The sequence below is a fragment of the Macaca nemestrina genome, chromosome 5, assembly GCF_043159975.1.
Source record: "Macaca nemestrina isolate mMacNem1 chromosome 5, mMacNem.hap1, whole genome shotgun sequence".
Classification (NCBI taxonomy): Eukaryota; Metazoa; Chordata; class Mammalia; order Primates; family Cercopithecidae; genus Macaca; species Macaca nemestrina.
Genome location: NC_092129.1, coordinates 1,204,682 through 1,224,648, shown reverse-complemented (window position 1 = coordinate 1,224,648; position 19,967 = coordinate 1,204,682). Strand labels below are relative to the sequence as shown.

At 46.6% G+C, this 19,967-nt stretch overlaps 1 protein-coding gene across 10 annotated transcripts in view; it reads left to right on the top strand.

Moving 5' to 3' along the window:
• LOC105487621 (family with sequence similarity 120 member B) overlaps window positions 1–17,779 on the top strand; it is an 85,835-nt gene extending 68,056 nt beyond the window's left edge. For 3 of the 10 annotated variants that reach the window (XM_011751110.3, XM_011751115.3, XM_071096147.1), the window contains 5 exons: window positions 3,156–3,362; window positions 5,863–5,971; window positions 10,223–10,315; window positions 17,255–17,306; window positions 17,466–17,779. In XM_011751110.3, the coding sequence (XP_011749412.2) occupies window positions 3,156–3,362; window positions 5,863–5,971; window positions 10,223–10,315; window positions 17,255–17,295 (450 nt within the window). In that variant the 3' untranslated portion in view covers window positions 17,296–17,306; window positions 17,466–17,779. Of the gene's footprint in view, window positions 1–3,155; window positions 3,363–5,862; window positions 5,972–10,222; window positions 10,316–10,405 lie in introns of all 10 variants that reach the window. The other 7 variants (XM_011751107.3, XM_011751108.3, XR_011623204.1 and 4 more) reach the window with 6 other exon arrangements.
• Window positions 17,780–19,967: the final 2,188 nt, after the last annotated feature.

The window sequence follows — 19,967 nt, the reverse complement described above, 5'->3', positions numbered from 1 at the left end:
GACAATTGAAATCATCCATCTTTTTTCTGTCCACAGTAAGCTAGAAATCAGTAATAACAATAAGTAAAAATTCTCAATTATTTGAAATTGAAACAGTACACTTCTAAATAATTCACAGGGAAAAAGGAGAAACCACAGTCGGCATTATAAAATATTTTGAATGACAGTGAAAATATTGTCCATAAAAATGTGTGGGATGCAGCTGAAAGCTATTCTGAGAAGGAAATTTGTAGAATTAAATGAATGTACTTGAAAAAAAAAAAGGCTGAAAATCAATGATCTAAGTATACATCTCTATAAATTACAAATAAAAAATCAAACGCGGGGTGTGTGGTAGGTAGGAAGGAAATAGTAAAAGCAGGAACTAGTGAAATAGGAAACGAATGGAGAATAGAGAAAGGTTTCTTTTTATGTCATTTGCAGGAGTTCTCCCTCCTTGCTGGTAGGGATTCAAAGTGGCGCAGCCACTCTGGATGGCTGTGAAGCGGTTTCTTACAAAGTTAGACGGGTCTTAGCACGCAGTCCAGTAGCTGTGCTCCTTGCTGCGGCCACACCACAACCTGTACACAGACGTTTCAGCAGCCCTATTCGTAACTCCCAAAACTTGGAAGCAGCCAGGTGTCCTTCGATGGGTGATGAGATGAACCAACTGTGGTCCATCCAGACAGTGGAATGTCATTCATTACTAAAAACAAGTCTATCAAGCTATGAAAAGACATGGAGGAAACTTAAATGCGTATTACTGAGGGACAGAAGCCAACCTGAAGAAGCTGCTACTGTCTGATTCCAGCTATAGGAAGTCGGAAGAGGGAGAACAATGGAAACAGTAGAAAGATGAGCGCTTGCTGAGGGCTCGGGGGAGGGAGGGTGAGCAGGCAGCAGGAGGACTTTAGGGCAGTGCACCTGCTCTGGATGAGTCTCATGGTGGGTCCAGGTCCTTACGTGTTTGTCCAAACTCGCAGAATGTGCACCGCCAAGAGTGAACCCTCGTGTCAGCTGTGGACTTGAGGGACGTGTCAGTGTGGGTCCATCGATTGTAGCAAATGTGTCCTCCAGGGACTGGCAGGTGGAGGCATTGATCTGTAGAGAAGCAGAGGGTATGTGGGAAATCTCTGCACCTTCCTCTCAGTTTTGCTGTGAACCTAAAACTGCTCTAAAAATATAAAGTCTTTTTTTCTAAGTTAATTTGAAAAGATGAATAAAACTGATAAACCTGTTACGAAATTGATCAAAAAAGGAGAAAGCATAAATTGCCAGTATACAGCCTGAAAAAGGGACATCTGTATATATAGATAATGCAGACTAAAGAGATGAGGGAACATTTATACCAATGCATTGGAAACTTCAGGTAAAATGTGTGCCACGAAGAGTAAACGTGTGAAAAAATTTCAGGTAAAATGAACACATTCCTTGAAAAATACAACCTAATAAGACTGAGGTATGAAGAAATAGAAAACTTGAATGGTTCCATGTCTGCTGAAAACATTGAATCTGAGATGAAAACTGTGCCCACAAGGAAACCTCAGGATCAGAGGGCTTCCCTGTGAGTTTTTCCAGACCCCGAAGGAGGAACCAGCAGCTGTGCTGCACCCATTCTTCCAGAGAGCAGAAGAAGGAAGGCTTTCCAACTGTTTCTATAAGTCCAGCAAAATCCTGATGCAAAAATCTAACAAAGACGTCACAAGAAATAAAAATGTAGGCCGTTCTGTTTCATGAAAATAAATTCAAAACTTCCAAACAAAATATTAACAAATCAAATCCAGCAATATATAAAACCAGTAATACATGATGACCAAGTTGGGTTTATTTTTAGAATGCAAGGTTGATTTAACATTTGAAAACCATTGTAAATAACAATGAATAAGAAAAAGCATAGAATGGATGCTAAAACAATACTGGCAGTCACCTTCAGGCTTCTGTAGGAAATGCACTTCTCACTAACACGTCCTGTTAGTCAGCATCTGCTGAGCCCTGTGTACTTGTATAATGATTGCTGTTTTTAAAAACAAGTGTTGTTTTGGATAATTTTGTACAACACAAAGTGTCGTACAGCACTATTTGAGGATAAAGTAGTACTGTGCAACCAAAATCATTGTGATTAAACCTTAGATTAACTCTCGGATAATCTCAGTTCATGATAAATTTCTTACAATGGTTAGCAAGCTTCTATTTTAGTAAGTGAAACCTTAACTTCTAAAGGGGCTAAAATATCTGTTACTTTTCTCCTAATTTGTTTCAGTTTTATTTAAAATACCTCTTGGTTAATTTGCGCTGCATAGATAAGCCGGACGATGATGGATTCAGTTGCACTTACCTCATTTATGGATTCATGTGGACACTCGCTAGATATCAGTGTCACTTCCCCTGGGGCCAGTGTCAGCCAGGAGGCAGAGAGTGTCTCATGCAGCGTTCTTGCTAAATGCAGGAGCCCTCTGCGGCATCTTAGGATGACTTCCCTGTTTGAGAACAGTCAGAATGTTGGACATCAAGGTAAATTTGACAGTGAAAAGAAATATTTCATACGGGTATGATCTTAATTTGCAAAGATTATCAGCCTACCAACCTGGTGAGATATGTAAGCTGTTTTATTCTTAAATTGTAAGTATTCATTTAAAGTTAGATCTTTCGTAACAAATACTCATCATTACAACAATTATGATTTTTAAATACAATAAATTTAATAGTGTCTAAAATGATACTCTCTTGGCTTCCCTGTCCGTCCCTTTGCCTTCGAAGAAAGTTGTTCAGGAAAGAATGCACCCAGAAGTGAATGATCATGTGAGCTTTCTCCTAGTGGACCACAGTTTTCACCATGTCTGTTCTCAGCCCAGAGGTTCCTGGGAGGCAGGAGACTGTGCTCACGCCTGTGTGTGTGGAGCAGGCCTGAGTCAGTGGCTGAGGTTCAAACAGATGGGCGGATGGATGGGGACACTCTTAATGAAGAGGCGCCCTCGTTTCTGTCAGCCGAGCTTGCTTCCAAGACCTCTGTCATCAGTAGAGCTGGTGAAGCTCAGCTTTGAGGACGCAGCCATGGTGATGCCGTCCATTCTAAGCGAGCGTCCGTTTGGAGCAGAGTAACTGTGCAGTGCTGAGATCTGTTTCCTGCGTGTGTGACTCCTGCCTTACATTTTTGGTGTGTGTTCTGGTCTCCACAGCCTGATTACATCAACCCCAGAGCCGTGCAGCTGGGCTCCCTTCTCGTCCGCGGCCTCACCACTCTGGTTTTAGTCAACAGCGCGTGTGGCTTCCCCTGGAAGATGAGTGATTTCATGCCCTGGAATATATTTGATGGGAAGCTTTTTCATCAGAAGTACTTGCAGTCTGAAAAGGGTTATGCTGTGGAGGTGCTTTTAGAACAAAATGTGAGTTCACAGACACCTACCTTTCACCAGAAACATCCCTGTAGTACCAGGCTACACAAAAAACATGAAGTTGGCTGTTGCATTTTTCAAATTAATGCTTTCCAAATAAAGGATTCCATTATTCCATTAAACCAGGAACACATGATTTGAAGCATTTGGCTTCAGCGTCAACATAACTCATACAGGTTGAATAGCCCTTATCTAAAATACTTAGGACCAGAGTGTTTTGGATTTTGAATGTTTTTGGAATTTTGGAATGTTTGCATATACAGTTGATCCTTGAACAGTGCAAGGGTTAAGGGCTCCAAATCGTTCTGCAGTGGAAAACCTGCAGATAATTTTTGACTCCCCCAAAATGTTACTACAAAGAGCCTACTGTTGACCAGAGCCTTAACCAATAACATAAGCAGTCAATTAACACGTCATTTGTATTATATATGTATTATATACTGTATTCTTACAATAAAGTAAGTGAGCTAGAGAAAAGAAAATGTGATTAAGAAAATCATAAGAGAAAACTATATTTACTGTCCATTAAATGGAGGTGATCATCGTCACGTTGAGTGGGCTGAGGAGAAGGAGGAAGGGGGTGGGTCTTGCTGCCTCAGGCGTGGCAGAGGCAGAAGAGAATGGGAGTGTAAGTGATCTATGCAGTTCAAACCCATGTTGTTCAAGGGTCAGCTGTACCTACATAATGAGATCTCTTGGGTCTGAGACCCAGGTTTAAACGCAGAATTCATGTATGTCTCATATACACCTTATACAATAGCCCGAAGGTAATTTTATACAATATTGTTAATGACATGCATGAAACAGTGTTTTCACTGCATCCATCACATGAGATCAGGTGTGGAATTTTCCGCTTGTAGCAGTTTTAGATTTTGGATTTTCAGATTAGGAGTGCTCAACCTGTAGCTTCTTCCAGAATTCTTAAATAGGGTTCAGGACTCCGAAACTTATGCTTAGGTAGGGCAAGCAGCATCACACCAGTCTGACACATTTTTAATTTTTGAAGTGCTTTTTACTCCTCTCCCTATTTCTCACACACACACATATGTGTACACATATATGTAATACACATACTTTTTTTTTTGAGACAGGGTCTTGCTCTGTTGCCCAGCCTGGAGTGCAGTGGTGCAGTCTCCACTGACTGCAAACTTCCACCTCCTGGGCTCGAGTGATCCTCCCTCCTCAGCCCTCTGAGTAGCCGGGACCGCAGGTGTGCGTCACCATGCCTGGCTAATTTTTGTATTTTCTGTAGAGATGAGGTTTTTCCATGTTGCCCAGGCTGATCTTGAACTCGTGGGTTCAAAGTGATCCACCTGCTTCAGCCTCCCAAAGTGCTGGGATTACAGGCATGAGCCACCGTGACCAGCCCCTCTCCCCGTTTTTTAATGAGGAACAAGTACTCCCTGCGAAAGTGTCCCCACAGATAATCAGACTAATCCGATAGGTATAGTTATGGTTTATTACTTGAAAATACTCCCCAGAGACTGCCAGTTTAGTTGGGGACGCTGGCTGCTGTCCAGCTTTATAAATACAATCGCTACATGACTCCTGGAAGATTTCCAAATAAGGCCTCAAGCCAAGCTCATTTGGAATGTGTTTTAGTACCCGCAGGGATGCAAAAAGCGGTGTGATCCGTGAGAGAGCGTACCGGTCTGTCACGATAAAGCACTCCAAGCTTTCATAGCAGAGAGAACACATTTGGTAATGTGTTGCCATCACTGTTCCTCACATACACACACACACGGATTCCAGAGTGGCATAGGACTGCAAGTATTTAGAACTTAGAAGCAGCCTGAATTTTGTAGAGAGCAAAAGCAGAATAAGAGGAAAAATATGCTTCTAATAAGCCAGCAAGTATTGGAAAGTAGGCTATAGAAATGAAAGCTGAAGTAGCCTTATTGGACCACAGCCTGTAAATCATCCTTCAAGGATCTCTTCCTTTCTTTATCCAATCTCTTGACCGAGTTCCAAGTGATTATAGGTTCTAGTTTGGAAAAAAAAGTACAGGATAGAATAATAGTAATAAAACAGGAAGCTTGAAGGAAAGGTTGAATGTTCCATGTTCCGTTTCTTGATCTGCTGATGTTTTGTTTTTGTTTTTGTTTTCTGGCCTTGGCATTTCTGCTGAATGTTCTTATAATTAAGAATTGAAAGATTAAGATATATTAAATCCAAACATTTTTAAGGTAAAATTGTGTGGTAATCACCTAAATGGTCATAATAGGACTTGAAGATTCTTTTTTAGAAATGATTGTTTAACCTACACAAGCTTCTTGGTGTTATTTTTCTGGGGGATTTAGGAGAATATGTTCTCGAAGAACCCCTTGGGATGTGGCCATGCTGAAGGAAAACTGCTGCGATTTGTGCCTGGGAGGAGGGTGCAGCCACCATTGCTGCCTAGCCTTGGGAGTGGCGTGGGAGGGTGTCCCATAAGCTTCCTTCCAGTCACATCTGGCCCCTCACATCTCATTTGCATCTGGTCTGTTTGCAGAGATCTCGGCTCACCAAATTCCACAACCTGAAGGCAGTGGTCTGCAAGGCCTGCATGAAGGAGAACAGACGCATCACCGGCCGAGCCCACTGGGGCTCACACCATGCAGGTGGGAAAGGGCCAGGTGCCTCAAGAAGCCCCACAGACGTAGACCCTAACTGCTTCCTGAGTTTTGTTGATAAATGAATTCTAAGAAGAGGCTGATACAATTGGATGAACAGAATAGAATTTAAATGATGGGGCCGGGTGTGGTGGCTTATGCCTGTAATCCCAGCAGTTTGGGAGGCCGAGGCAGGCGGATCTCCTGAGGTCAGGAGTTCCAGACCAGCCTGGCCAACATGGTGAAACCCCGTCTCTACTAAAAATACAAAAATTACCCAGGCGTGTTGGTGGGCACCTGTAGTCCCAGCTACTTGGGAGGCTGAGGCAGGAGGATCACTTGAACCTGGGAGGCGGAGGTTGCAGTGAGCCGAGATCACGCCACTGCACTCCAGCCTGGGCGACAGAGCGAGACTCCATCTCAAAAAAAAAAAAAAAAAGAAGAATTAAAATGATAGATCTCTACCCAGTGGTTTGAATTCTGGTCCCATTTGGAAAATTTCTCAGGAAGGATTCACTCATTAATTAAATAATTAAGAACTCTTTCTCTGCGTGTGTAACAACCTTTCTGGGGTTCCCCAAAGTAGAAGGGCTGCTTAGGTAATGTTTGTTTATTTGACAAGAGTTTAGGTTTATTTTTTCTTACAATAAAAGTATATTATAAAAAATGAGTATAAAGAAAGTAATTAAAAAGGAAGTATCCATGGCCTTTAATTCTGTCACATAAAGATAACAAGTGTGGGCTTCTGCCGAGGCTTTCCGTGTTTGGATCTTGTGGTGAGCACACTCCGCGCAGTGTGCATCCTGCTTTCCAACTTACACCTAATTTCGGGCGTTAACACCATTCTTCTTAAGCAACGGTCCCAGAATCTTCCACTACTAGATAGTTTGTTCCCTGTTTGGAGCTCTGAGGATCTTTCCATTTTTTTCTCATTACTCCTAATGCTTTTATGTGTATTATTATTATTTTCTTAAAACAGAGTGTCATCATCTGTGGGATCGTAGATTGAAATTTAATCAATTTTAGGTAAAATGATCACTGAATACCTTCTCCAGCAGTGAGCAAGAGTTTCCATTTCAGGGCACCCTTGACACTTCTAAAAGTCTGGGGTTTTTTTTGTTTTGTTTTGTTTTTTTGAGATGGAGTTTCGCTCTTGTTGCCCAGGCTGGAGTGCAGTGGCTCGATCCTGGCTCACTGCAACCTCCACCTCCCGGGTTCAAGCGATTCTCTTGCCTCAGCCTCCTGAGTAGCTGGGATTATAGGCGCCTGCCACCACACCTGGCTAATTTTTGTATTTTTAGTAGAGACGGGGTTTCACCATGTTGGCCAGGATGGTCTCGATCTCTTGACCTCGTGTTCTGATGGTTTGTAAAAAACAATTTGGTAGATGAAAAATGTATCTCATTGATTGAATGCTGCTTTGTCTGTCAGTGAAGTTAGACATCTTATTAGCTTATTTTGTTAATAAGACTTTTTAATTATTCTTTCATGCCCTCCTTCAGTTCATGTTTACACCTGTAACTACTGCAGTCCCATTATTTTTCTCGATGGAATAAGAGAACTCAGCCCAGATTCTTATCCACCCAGAGTATCTCTAGGAGAACTACTTGGTGTCAGCCTTGCAAATACCATTCTCAGAGGTTTTGTGAGCTACCTCAGGTGCGCCCAGATCCCACCAGGTGTCGTGTGTAGCACCCCACGAAAGGAGAGCAGCCAGGGTGTGTGGAGCCATGTCCAACCATGAGAGGGAAGGCTGCTTTTTCTACTGTTCCCAATCCTTTTCTCTGTCTTTGACTTTCAGCCACCAACTATAGATAGACAGAGATTGGGACCCCAAAACAAAGTTGATTTATTGCAAAATAAATATGTGATATTCTCTCACATTGTCTGTTTCCTTACCTGGCTGGCAGGTCCTCAGAAGTCTGCGCCGTGGCTGGGCACATACCTGTAATCTGAGCACTTTGGGAGGCCGAGGTGGGAGAATCATTTAAGGCCAGGAGTTTGACACGGACCTGAGAAACATAGCGAGACCCTGTCTTTACAAAAAAAAAAAAAGTCTGCACTGCACACGCAGTCCTGCGGGTTCCCTCCCCTCTCCAAACTGAGGTTGTCAGCGAAACCATGGCAAGGGGCTGAGAGACCTGCAGGTCCTGGACACTGCCGCTTAGGTGGCAGTAGGCATGGCGGCTGTCAGGCCAAACTCCTCTTTCATTTCAGAGACACAGGCTGCCTAGGTGGCAGTAGGCATGGCAGTTGCCCGGCCCAACCCTTCCGTTTCAGAGACACAGGCTGCTTAGGTGGCCGCAGGCATGGCGGCTGTCAGGCCAAACTCCTCTTTCATTTCAGAGGCCAGGAGGTCCTGCATGACAAGTTTATTTTGAGCACTAAAGATAACCTGTTAGTTTAATGCAGTGGTACAGTTACTTGTAATTTGTATAGAAACTAAATTTTGACTCCTTTCTAATGAAGTTTGCCTACAAATGGGCAGAAATCAGTGTCCTGTCATATTATTCCAAGTTAATGAGGCAGACTGCATTTTCCTGTTGTATTATTCCATTAATGCGGCGAACTACATTTTAGATAGATTGTGATAGATTAGTAAGATCATTTCGTGATTTGGAAACTGTTCCCTTTTTTGTTCTCAAAGTAATTTTCTTCACAAATCCAACTTAAGGTTATATGGTTCAGTGCCTCATTTTGCTGAAGAACCTTATTCCCCACGTGGCTCACCCAAAACCAAGGTTGGTTCTTAGTTGCAGACGTTAGGCTGGAGCCTCCATCGCTTGGCCCCAGCCCCGTGTTCTCGGGTAATGCCGAGCTTACCCCTCCTCTGTTGGGGAGGGGCTGTAGGGACGTGGTGGGGCTCTGCAGTCCTGACTGCCATTGTCTGCTTACGCGGGCCGCACAGCCAGGCCACTGCAACGCCAACCTACTCCTGGTGTGTTGGCCTCTGGACCCATGCCGACAGCCGTGAGCTCACAACTGCTCCGAGCTTGGAGTCACCTGTTATTCTCCGTGTGTGGTCATGAGTGCCCATGCTGGAGGTGAGCTGGAGACCACGTGCGTAAGATGAGCACACACGGGCTGACCCTGGCCAGATGTGAGGGGCATGTCACCAGTCCTGCAGACCAGTAGCTCAGAGGCAAGGGCAGCAGTCACAAAGGGATGACATCCCGGCAGGAAGGTGGACTTGGGGGACTTTCAGTAGCTAGACTGGGGTAAGGTACCACAGTGGGAGGACACTGGGGAAGTTAAGTTGGCCTCAGAGACCACAGAGGCTGTTGAATGCCAGGCGAGTCATGGCTTTTCTACCCACCTCACACTGGGGAGCTTTTGAAGTTTTTTGAGGTGATATGATCAGAAATCTGTTAGTTCAGGATACAGGTCCTGAACTAACAGATTTGTGTGTCTGTTAACAGACATGTGTGTCCTGAGGGCAGCCTGGCAGCATGTGCCAGCACAAAGCCATGCCCCCATGGACACCGCAGCATGTCCAGGGAGGACCAGCCTGGCGGAGGCACATCCTGCAAGGCCGTCCTTCACTCATAGTTAAAGCCCCAGGCGGCCTGTGGCCTGCACGCTGCATGTGTGGTCACGCACTGGGAGTCCTGGTGACAGTGTGGCCCGCCTCGCAGATGCTTCCAGTGCACCTGTGGAGCAGGGACGGTACCCATGGCAGGGCTGAGTGGCCTGGGCCTTCTTTGTGGAGCGCCATGGACTATCATGATTCCTTTAAAAAATCACATGAGTTTGTATTGAATCAGGCCTTCTGGTAGAGACGAACAGGACAAGGTGTCATGGACTGGGAAGTTACGGAAATTTTAAAGTGTGAAAAGTGTGTGTGAATGAAGTTTATGGAGAATGGGGAGAAGCTCACAAGTCCCAGAAGTGCTGCTCCATGCCTCACCCAGGGCCCCAGAGGGATGGGCTTGGTCATGGGTGCCGTGGCCTGTGTGGGTCCAGGGGGCCACAGGGAAGAGGAGTGGTTGGGCTGCTGGAGTCTTTGTTTGCAGAGTCTGACCTCTCACCACCAATACCAGATTCCCCTGGGGTAGGGTTTAACAGGCAGATGGGTGACTCCCTCCCGAGCCGGGTTCTCTGGGGATGCAACCCTTAAATTTGCGTTTTTTCATGACCCTCCCTCTGATTTAAGTACAGGCAAACTGCCAACCTGGTGCCGCCTTGCCACCTTTACATGATGTGTCATTTGGGTTAAGACATTTGACAACTTGCTAATCCTCTGACCATGTGTTCCCACAGGGAGGTGGGGAAGACAGGGCTCCGGCTACCACAGGACGGGCTCTGGGTATAGCCGTTCCAGTCAGGGGCAGCCGTGGAGAGACCAGGGACCAGGTAAGAAGGCCAGTGGTCACTGCTGGGCCACCTGCATGGCACTGCCTCTCACCTTGTGCTTTTGCTGATAACTGCCTTCCTTTCTTTCAGAAAGAGGTTGTATAGTTCCAGTAAATAAACAGATAAGTATACCGATGCATCTAATTTTTATCATTTAGTGAAATAAAAACAAATAATTTCCATGCTCGATGCTAGCCCTGTCTGCTTCTGGCCCCTTTATTCATTTTCTATCAGTTCATTCTGCTCAAGATCCAGTTTTTGTAATTTGCTCGCTAGAAGGCACTTGTAAAGTTTACATGTGGAAGATCCATTGTTCTCATGAAAAAAGGGCAGGTTGTAGTGTTTCACCATAGCCGTGTTCAGGTGATAGCATTCCGATATTTTCCGTGACTTGGATTACACTGTGAGGTAGAAAATAGCCCCAACCCTGTGATTTTTACATATATTGTACAGATACTGTTTTAATGCATTATATTATGCTGAATTTAAATACATCGAGAGCTTCACATCAGGATTTGAGCTCAAATTCCTTACAGTTTTGAGAGCCAAACTTCATAAACTTTGAAATTACCTAATATTTATCATTTAATGCCTTAAAAGCCAAATCTACCTTTAATTTATGGTGTTTGTGACTTTCACAACGTCTCAAATGTGTAGACTCGCAAGCTGCTCAAATTATTCTCTAAAACACAGCAAGTCTTCGGTGTGAATCCAGTTGACCTTTGGGGTCTGTCTGGGGTGGAGTCTGCATGGAGGCTGCAGGGCCGCATGTCTGTTGAGTACCGTGTCCTTTCCTCTTGGGTCTGTGCAGTCAGCAAACATTGCGAGTCCACCGTATGATTGTTCAGGGTAGATCAGAATTCGTGGTGACTGTGTTTGAAATGCCCGTCCTTGAGAGAGGGCTCCATGAATTTAGGTTTACATGTGCTTGAGATGTTTCCTTGAATGAGCCTAACCTGCAGAAACTCTACCCCACCAAGCCGTGTGCTCACTGTCATCTGGAGCTTCAAGATGGCCCCCACTGAGCATGTGCAGTCCGTCCTCTCATGGTCTCTACTGCAGTTTAACATAAGGGTCACTTCCACTTTGTCAGTGACTAAATCCGAGTATTTATACCAGTGCAGTGCAGCTGAGATCTGGGCAGAAGACCTTCCGTTTGTGCAAGGATATTTGAGATTGCTTTTAACTTAGAAGGTACTGCAGTTGATTGGAGTAAACCACGAACAGGGAACCTGAAAACAACAGGAGCGATTTTGTAAACTGACCTAGCCTCAGACTGAAGCCTGGTGCTGGGGGCCGTTGCCGCTGCCCTCGGTGACTCTGGCCTAGGGGTGCAGTCCTGTGCGATGCGTGTGCTGTGGCTTTCCAGTTCGCTTCTCCACTCTGGTTAAGAGTCTGCTTTCAGGTCAGAAACTGCAGCCCTGAGGTCGTGTGTGTGTAGATTGCTCAGCGCCTGTCCTGGGGGCTCCCCATGGGCTGGGGGCCTACAGCCCTGACCTGGCGGATCCTGGCGGATCTGTCTGCAGCTGGCAGTGCACATTAGGGCTGCTTTGGGAAGAGTGCGGGGTCTGGGCTTCTGAGTCTTTGGGGTGAGAGGCCTTCCTCACATGAGCCATGGTGAGGCTGCTCCCAGAGGAAGGTGAGCGTGTGCAGAGCACTTAGGTCCAAATGGGTGGGTAGAGCTTACGCTCCCCCTCCATCACTCCCTCGCTCTCTCTGCTGCTTTAAATAGCGGATCTGAGATCTCCTTGACAAGGTGATATTTAAGCAAAGGCCTGATGAGAGGGTGGGAGCTGATGCCAGACACCTCTGTGCCAGATGTGGAGACAGAGGAGGCAGTCAGAGCTGTCACGAGGTCAGGTGGGCTAGACCTGGAGGGCCCTGCAGCTCTGTGTGAATCTGGAGTCCACCCCAACCAAGAAGCTGGACCCAGGTGATTGCAGCAGGTGGTGAGACCTCAGTGACCACATCCCGTGGAAATGCTCAAGGCCTGCAGACCGTCCACATCCAGCTGATGATGGCACACAGCTTGGTCTAGATCTAGGGTCTAGTAATGTTGGAAATACTGGGTTGACTGATGTGGAGTAAAGCCACTGGGTGTAACGGGCATCCCAGCCTCATCCATCCACACCTTCCCGCCCTGGAGATCCATGACCAGCCTGGCCGTAAATGCCAGGCCAACCTCGATGACATGAAAGGCATCGGCCCCTCCAGGTGAGGATTCAGCAGAACCCACCTGACCCAGTAAGGCAGGCTGGAGGGGAGGGAAGAGCCGCAGCCTCTCTTTCGGGCAGCCTGACTGGGCAGGGCATGCTGTCGTGTCCCCTACTCCTAGCCTCGTGGTAAGAAAGGGGACCTTCTCTTACCCTCTGGCTTGGAGTTGTCCCCTTCTTCCCCCTGGGCCTCAGGAAGGTGGGGAGGGGATGGTCAAGAGAGTCCACAGTCCAGATGGGAGGATGGGCAAAGGCTGTGGGTTCTGCAGACAGGTGTGCCCGCCCGTCACGTCACGGAGGAAACGAGAGTGTGCCGTCAGGCCTGCCACTGACGGGACACGTCGCTGCAGGCAACGCCCTGAACCCTTTCCATCGGGCACGTGCCCTGGATAACCTTGAGTGTCCTTTCTAGCTCTGGAATTCTGTGACTTTGGATTCTATTTATTGAATGGTGGGTGAGACGTTAGTAAAGTGTAACTCTCAGGAGCCAGTAAGGAAGGTGGAACCATGTCATAACTCCTAGCAGTGAGTGAGAAAGGTAGAGCTGTGTCATTTACAGACAGATGTACCATCAAGAACATGCCCCGGCCTGCCCTGATCTTAGAAGGTAGGTAGAGTGGGACCTGTTTGGTACTGACTCCTCTGGGAATGGTAAGAGTCACAGGCTTTTCTTTTTTCCCTTTCTTCCAGAGGCGGCCCGCTGTGGGAGCTTCAGACAGGCTGACTTTGACTCAAGCCCTGGTTCTGTCCCTTCCCAGTGGCCTGCCCTTAGGGGATCCCTGGACCCCTGGGCTGCTCCCTGGCTTTTGATCAGTGTGGCCTGACCAGCTGCAGGGACGGCGCCTCCACAGCACCAGCACCCAGGCGGAGGTGATCGTGGCCGCTTCTTCCAAAACCAAGTTTTTCCTTTCCTGGCATTAATGCTAACATTTCTCTTAATATTTATGTCAAACTGTTCTGTTAAACGTAAAGCAATGTCAGTCCTACCTCAGTATCGCTGTTCTTGCAGAATGAAGTGAAGCAGGAACAGCACCAAAGCCTGCAGGTGTGGCCTGGAGGGAGCAGAGCCATCTGCTTCTCCCGGGGCTCCCCCAGAGCATAGCCCTAGGTCAGGTCCAGGAAGCATGCCATGCACATTGGCTTCTTTCTTTCTTTAGTGTGATGACAGAGACACGAGCATCTTTGAAGTAGACCAGAAGAACCCCCTTCCTTGGATTGACAGGAAACAGGTTTTTTTCTGATTCTGTTAGCAGAGAACAGCGTCCAGAAATTTCTCCTCCTCGTGCAAATTAAAACAGCAGAATGACTTTCCATAGGCAGAACCCTAGCTAGTCATTGTCAGCCCTGGATCCCTGCCGGGGAAAGTCTCACTCTTGGAACCCTGTGTGCCTCTGCAGCAGATCCCTCGGCCAGCCAGTAACAGGCAGCCCCCAGTCACCCCTGGTCTTGCCAGAAGTCCGGAAGCCACCATGGTTTCCTCGTCCTGCCTGGTGGCAGCTCCTTGGGGCAGGCTGAGCTAAGTCTGAGGGATCTCTAAGTGGCATGCAGCAGCTGGTTGTGTGGGTGAGGAGACAGCCCTCAGATGGACACAGGTTTGGAGGTGACAGGACATGGGGGGCTGGCGGGAGACAGACAGAGGCAGCGTCCCATCAGGACTGAGCTGGAGAGGGAGGCCGTCCAGAAGCTGGCAGAGAGGAGAGGCTCTGAGGACAGCTGACAGAAAGGGCCAGGGAGCAGGGAGGAAGGGAACAAAGGCAGACTGTCCCCGACAGGAGCCAGGACAGGCACCGCCGGTATCTCCGGGAGCACTTGTTTCTTAATCCTTTCTGCCTGTAATAGTGTAAGCTGCTGATAGGAAGCAGAAAATATGTACAGACTGAGTATCCCAAGTCTGAAATCCAGAATGCTCCACAGTCCAGAATTTTTACCCACCAACAGGACGCTCAAAGGAAATGCTCCTTGAAGCATTTTGGAATTTCGGACATTCAGATTAGGGTTGCTGAACCCCGGTAAGTATAATGCAGATATTCCAAAATCTGAAAAAAATCTGAAACCTGAACCACTTCTGGTTCCAAGCGTTTCAGAAAAGGGTTACTCAGCCTCTAGTAAACAACCCAGGGCTGCCTCCGCAGCCTGTGTCTCTGTGGGTTTGGACGTATGAGTGGCCACAGGCCTCCCCAGGAGGCACTCCTTTCTCTACCCAGAACATGCCATCCTCCCTCGGGACTCCCTGCGCCCTGGGCTCTGTGGCCCCTGCACCCTGCGTGTCCCACACTCAGTCCCTCATTTTCATCTTTGCTGTGTTCCCACTGCTGAGGGTGCTGTGCATGTCCCAGGATGGACCTAAGGAGGCAGACTTAGCAGATGAAGGCCCCTGGTGTGTGTGCCCTCTTGTCTTGCTTTAATACTTGCTTCCTGTAGATTCCTGAATCCCTGAGCTGGTCCACAAGGCTGTGGGGGTGGCAGAGGTTCTCCCTAGGTTCTGCATTTTGCCAAGCTTTCCGTAGCATGCCCAGTAATTTGCTTTTAAATCCAGTACGCACATCTATAAGTACCACTTTAGCACAAGTTTCATTTCTGATATCCATTTATTTAGGATGTCATTGACAAAGACAAATAAAAAGTCAAGTAACCAAAGTGAATTTGTAGCTCTTCCTGACCCAGAAAGGAGCACAGAGGAGATGTGAGCAGTGGGCCCAGGATAAGTGTGGGCACCGCTGGCCCTGCTGAGTGAAGGACGTGAGACCAGGAGAGCAGCTCCACACCTGTCTCTGCCGCCTCGTTCCTACGTCACTGTTCAGTGGGCTCTCCCGGGCTCTGCAGAGCCCGCAGCCCTCCAGAAGGGAGGAGACGGTCGGGCTACGTGGCGTGAACTCCAGGTGTAGGGTCCTTTCTCGCCACCCACAGGACCACTTAGAATTTCAGGAACTATTGGGCACCTGAAGGAATGTATGTCAGTCTGGGTGCAAGGCCTAGGGAAGCACGTTTTACCACTTCTGTTCTGGTCACTTAGAAACAATAAAACTGTAATGACGTCAGCAGCTGGAGCCTAACACCACTTCAAGGCCGTGCCCTAGTTTCATAAATAGGTCTTTGACAAAGATCTCTGCTTTATTGGAGTAGATCGTAACAGTAACACAGAAATCAAAGAGTGGTGATGCATGTGGTTTGGGGCCAGAAAGTAGCCCTAGGAGACTCTCAGCTTAAAGGCAGAATTGAGATGTTAAATGCCGAATGCCAGATTTAAGAGTTTAGGAATAAGAGCAGGAGAAATTAAGCGGTTCTTGCACAACAGAAGCGAGGGTGCTACGTTTCATTTGCGTTCTGCCTTCCATGTGGACGTAGTTACAGAAATGACATCGGGGTGCCTGTGTGTATTCTCATTTCAGAGATTCCAGTGTAAAGGGTATGTTATACACATACTGGAATGTGCTTTTCAGACCAAGTAATCCACTTTTTCACTTGTAATTACTGTGAGTGACTTTGGGGCAACACATTTCTTCCTGGGTTTTGCCTACCTTGAACTCCTCTTTTGGTATTTCTTGGAGACATTAAAGTAGTTCAAGTAGAAAGTTGTCACTGTTTCCAGGGCAATTGATAGGTAAAATTCCTTGTGTTAGTAAAAACACTAAAAATGCCTCATCATGAAAGTATTCAGTCACTGCCAAAAGGTTGTCAAGTTTCCGGGGCCTAAGTGTGTGGACAGGTAGTGGGGTCCTGGGGAGCCTGAACTCTCTGGTCCACTTCAAAGGCCTCAGAGCTCAGTGCAGGCAGCTGCCCCGAGAACAAAGGCTGCTCAAGTGAGAAGGCTTTAACCTCTTCCTTGCTGTTGCTCAGCCCAGCTGGCAAGAGATGATGTGTTAAATTCCACAGTCCATAGCTACAATTTGCCTGTGACTTTCCAGATTGTCACTTCTCTGTGGTGATTCTGTAGGAGGCCTGCTGTAAAACTGCCTGTGATCATCTGTGATAACAAGGGTGGGGGCAGAGGTAACAAGGGTCTGGAAACCTCACTGTGGCTGTAACCCTCTCCTTTCACACCTTCTGCCGGAGCCCACACTTTTGGGGGGAGTGTGAGAGACCCAGACTGCCCACGGCAGGAATGGGTCAGAGGAGAGTGGTGGAGACCGTCCCCAGTCACTGCAAGTGAAGGCTCACGCTGTCATACACCAGAAGATAGAGCAGGGAACTCTGGAAGAAAAGTGTTATTTTTAAAATGTGAAAAACTGTCACTGTTTCTACTACGAGGAGGGAGGTTCCGCCCCGAGTCTCTTCCCAACGTTCCCTGTCTGTCAGAAAGGCAGACAGTGGCCACCCACGCTGGGACTGGAGAAGGGAAGTCTGGGCCAGCCACAGAAAGAGCTGCACGTGGGCTTTTCTGTGTTGGCAGAACGTCCACGGTGAGCCATCTGCATGTGAATTTCCATTTCCAAACGTCAGCAATAGTAAATGCCTAGAAATCCCGCAGATGGATGGAGCTGGTGTGAAGAGGAACAACTTCGACATTGTTTCCTTCCATGAACCTCTTAATTAATTGCTTCCACTTTAATGGAATAATTATGGAACACAGTTTTAATGGCATGTGGCCACAACTGTAAAGAGGATGAAGCTCTGTCCTCCAAATACAGCTCAGCATCTTTGTTCATACTTAGAAATGTGCAGCGTTCTTGTTTGTGTATTGAGAGAGATGTATTCTTACTTTGGTTTTCATGTCTGTTTACTGCAGGAAGCAGACAGTATGAGCATGACCAGTGGAGAAGGTACTAGCCGTCCTCCAGGTAAGTTCACCACCCGCATCTCCAGAAGAAATCAGTCACGTCTGCCTTTATAACATAAATCTTCCGTATCACGTACCAAAGTAAACAGGACTCAGATATTGAATCCTGCTGACCTGGTGCCGAGTTAACTTGGTTTCAAGACACGCTTGCTTCCTCCAGAAAGAGCGTGGAGAGAAAAAGAGGCACACCTGGACGCAGAGCCCTGCTAGCGCCCTCCTCTGCTGTCGCAGCTGCAAGGAGACCATGCCTGTGGGAGCCGGGCCTCGCTTGCATGAAGAAGGAAAGATGCCTTTTCAGTGGTGCCTCCGCCCATCATGCAGAAGAGCTTTTGTTGGCTTCTCTGCCGAGCTTGTGCCTGATTCTGTGGCCCAAAACAATCATTGTTAATATCTTCGTGTATTTCATTCTGATCTTTCATTCATATATATGATGCCTAGCTAATTTCATTTTAAAATAAATGGGGATCTGTTGTATTCTGATTTTTTATTAACAACACTAGATTATGAGGGATTGTCTCCTGTTATTAGAAAGTCAGAAAACACTATATAGTAGTCCTCCCTTATCTGTGGGAGAGACATCCCAAGACCCTCAGTGGATGCCTGAGACTGTGGATAGTATGTGTGGAACCCTACATATATGTATACACGTGGCTTTTTCCTCTACGTACATACTGTGGCAAAGCTTAACAAGGAACAGTAAGAGATTAACAGCAGTCAATAACCAATAAAAGTTACGTGAATGTGATCTCTCTCAAAATATCATACTGTAATCACCCTTCTTGCTATCTGAAAACCAAGACCACCACTAAGTGACTCATGGTCGGAGAAGCTGGATGCGGGGCTGATTCGTGTCCCGGGCATGACAGAGCAGGAGGTACGAAGTTTCATCACACCACTCACAATGGCGAGCAAGTTAAAATGGATTTCCCATTTAATGTTTTCAGACTTGAGTGGACCATGAGGAACCAAAACCCCAGAAAGTGAAGCTGGGCGTATTTCAGAAATTCTTTTCTAATCAGAAATTCTAATCAAACGTAAGTTTCCAACTATGTGTGCTCTTGGTCCTGAGAAGTGTTTGAACAGAAAAGTAACAACGAACTTCCCACCTTTCTGGTGGAAGAGTTAATTCTGCCTGGAGGGTTCTGCCTGGGAGGCATGACAGCATGTGTGTGACTCCTGTATCTGTTTCTGTGGAGTCATCCCTTTCATTTCATTTTGCCAGGGCCTGGCTCAGGATTTTCAGTGGCAGTGCCTGTGAGGACAGGCCTGGCCCTCCATGCAGTCACACAGGAAATCCACAGAGAACATGCTGAGAGCAGCCGGCGGCTGTGCTGCCAGCAGGCCTGGTTTATGATGCCGCAAGTGAATGGCACGTTTGTTCCTCTTTATCTCTGAGCATTGGAGGCTTTTGTTTTTTAAAAAAAATTAAGTTCAGAGTAATCCTTTTCATGGAAGAATCTTCAGGTCATCCAAGAATTGAAATTTTAAGCCCCAGATTGTACGGAGCTGTACCTGTGGCAAAAGGAATGGCCAGGGTGTTGATGATAGAAAAGATTCAGATGAGGAGTTAGAAGGCCAGCCCTCTGTGGGAGGCCGTCTTCCAGAAACCTCGAACTCATGTCTCTCTCCACCTGAGAAAGGAGAGGAAAAGCTGGTGTGACCCCCGGTCCTGCTGGGCCACACTGTGGCTCTGAAGGTGCCCAGAAGGTGCCCAGGGTCCTTAGGAGTGCTCACTTCTGTCACCTGAAGACACTTCCTTCTGGTTGTTGCTCTTTAAAAACAAAATAAGCCCCTGAACGTGCTTGCAGGCCCGTTGTGCCTGCACTTGACGAATTACCTTGACCAACAGGCCAAAGGCACAGAGCTCCAAAGCGTCATCTTTCCTTAAAATCCTGAGTGTTTACTAAAAAGGGACACGGCCTCTGGGTATTTTATGACATTTGTATTTCTTACATTTTAAATACCCTAACCACTCCCTTCAGTTTCTTCTTAAGGACATTTACATCTAATTATTTTCCATGCAAGTTTTGTAGGACCCACATTTTTTCCTAGCTTTGGAAATAGATTTTTTTCATTGCTCTTGTGAGGATTTCCCCATGTCAGTAAACATTAACTTTCTATTTCTTCCATCTTTGCTCATTTGAAATCCTGCTGCTTCTAGATCTATTTCTTTGCACTTGTATAGCTTTGAAATAAATTCCTCATCCCTTAGACTAAGAGAGTGGGCATCTCTGAAAATTGTTTTCTCCTTCATAATACCTGAATTCTAGTTTGTCAATGAAATATTTGTGTTTGGCTAACAAGCCTTATTTAAGCCATTAAGTTAATATAATCTTCATTACACTTGAAAAACCAGAGAACTGAATTTTTTGTCATTCCAATATGTAAGTTAACACTGCAGTCAAGTCTTATGATGAAATTTCCATGTATCAAATTGAAAGTAAAGCAAAATATGTTTATTACTCATAATTAATATACTTTCACATTTCTTTGATTCTTTGTAAGACATTTCAGCATGTGGATGTGGGGAATGGTGAGCCTGCCCCAGAAACATCTCCCTGCTGCCACCATGGCCACGGCTCTGTGGTCTTTCACTGACTCCTGAAACTCCACGTAAATCTACCGTCACCCACCCTGTCTTTGACCGTTCCCTTCACCTTCC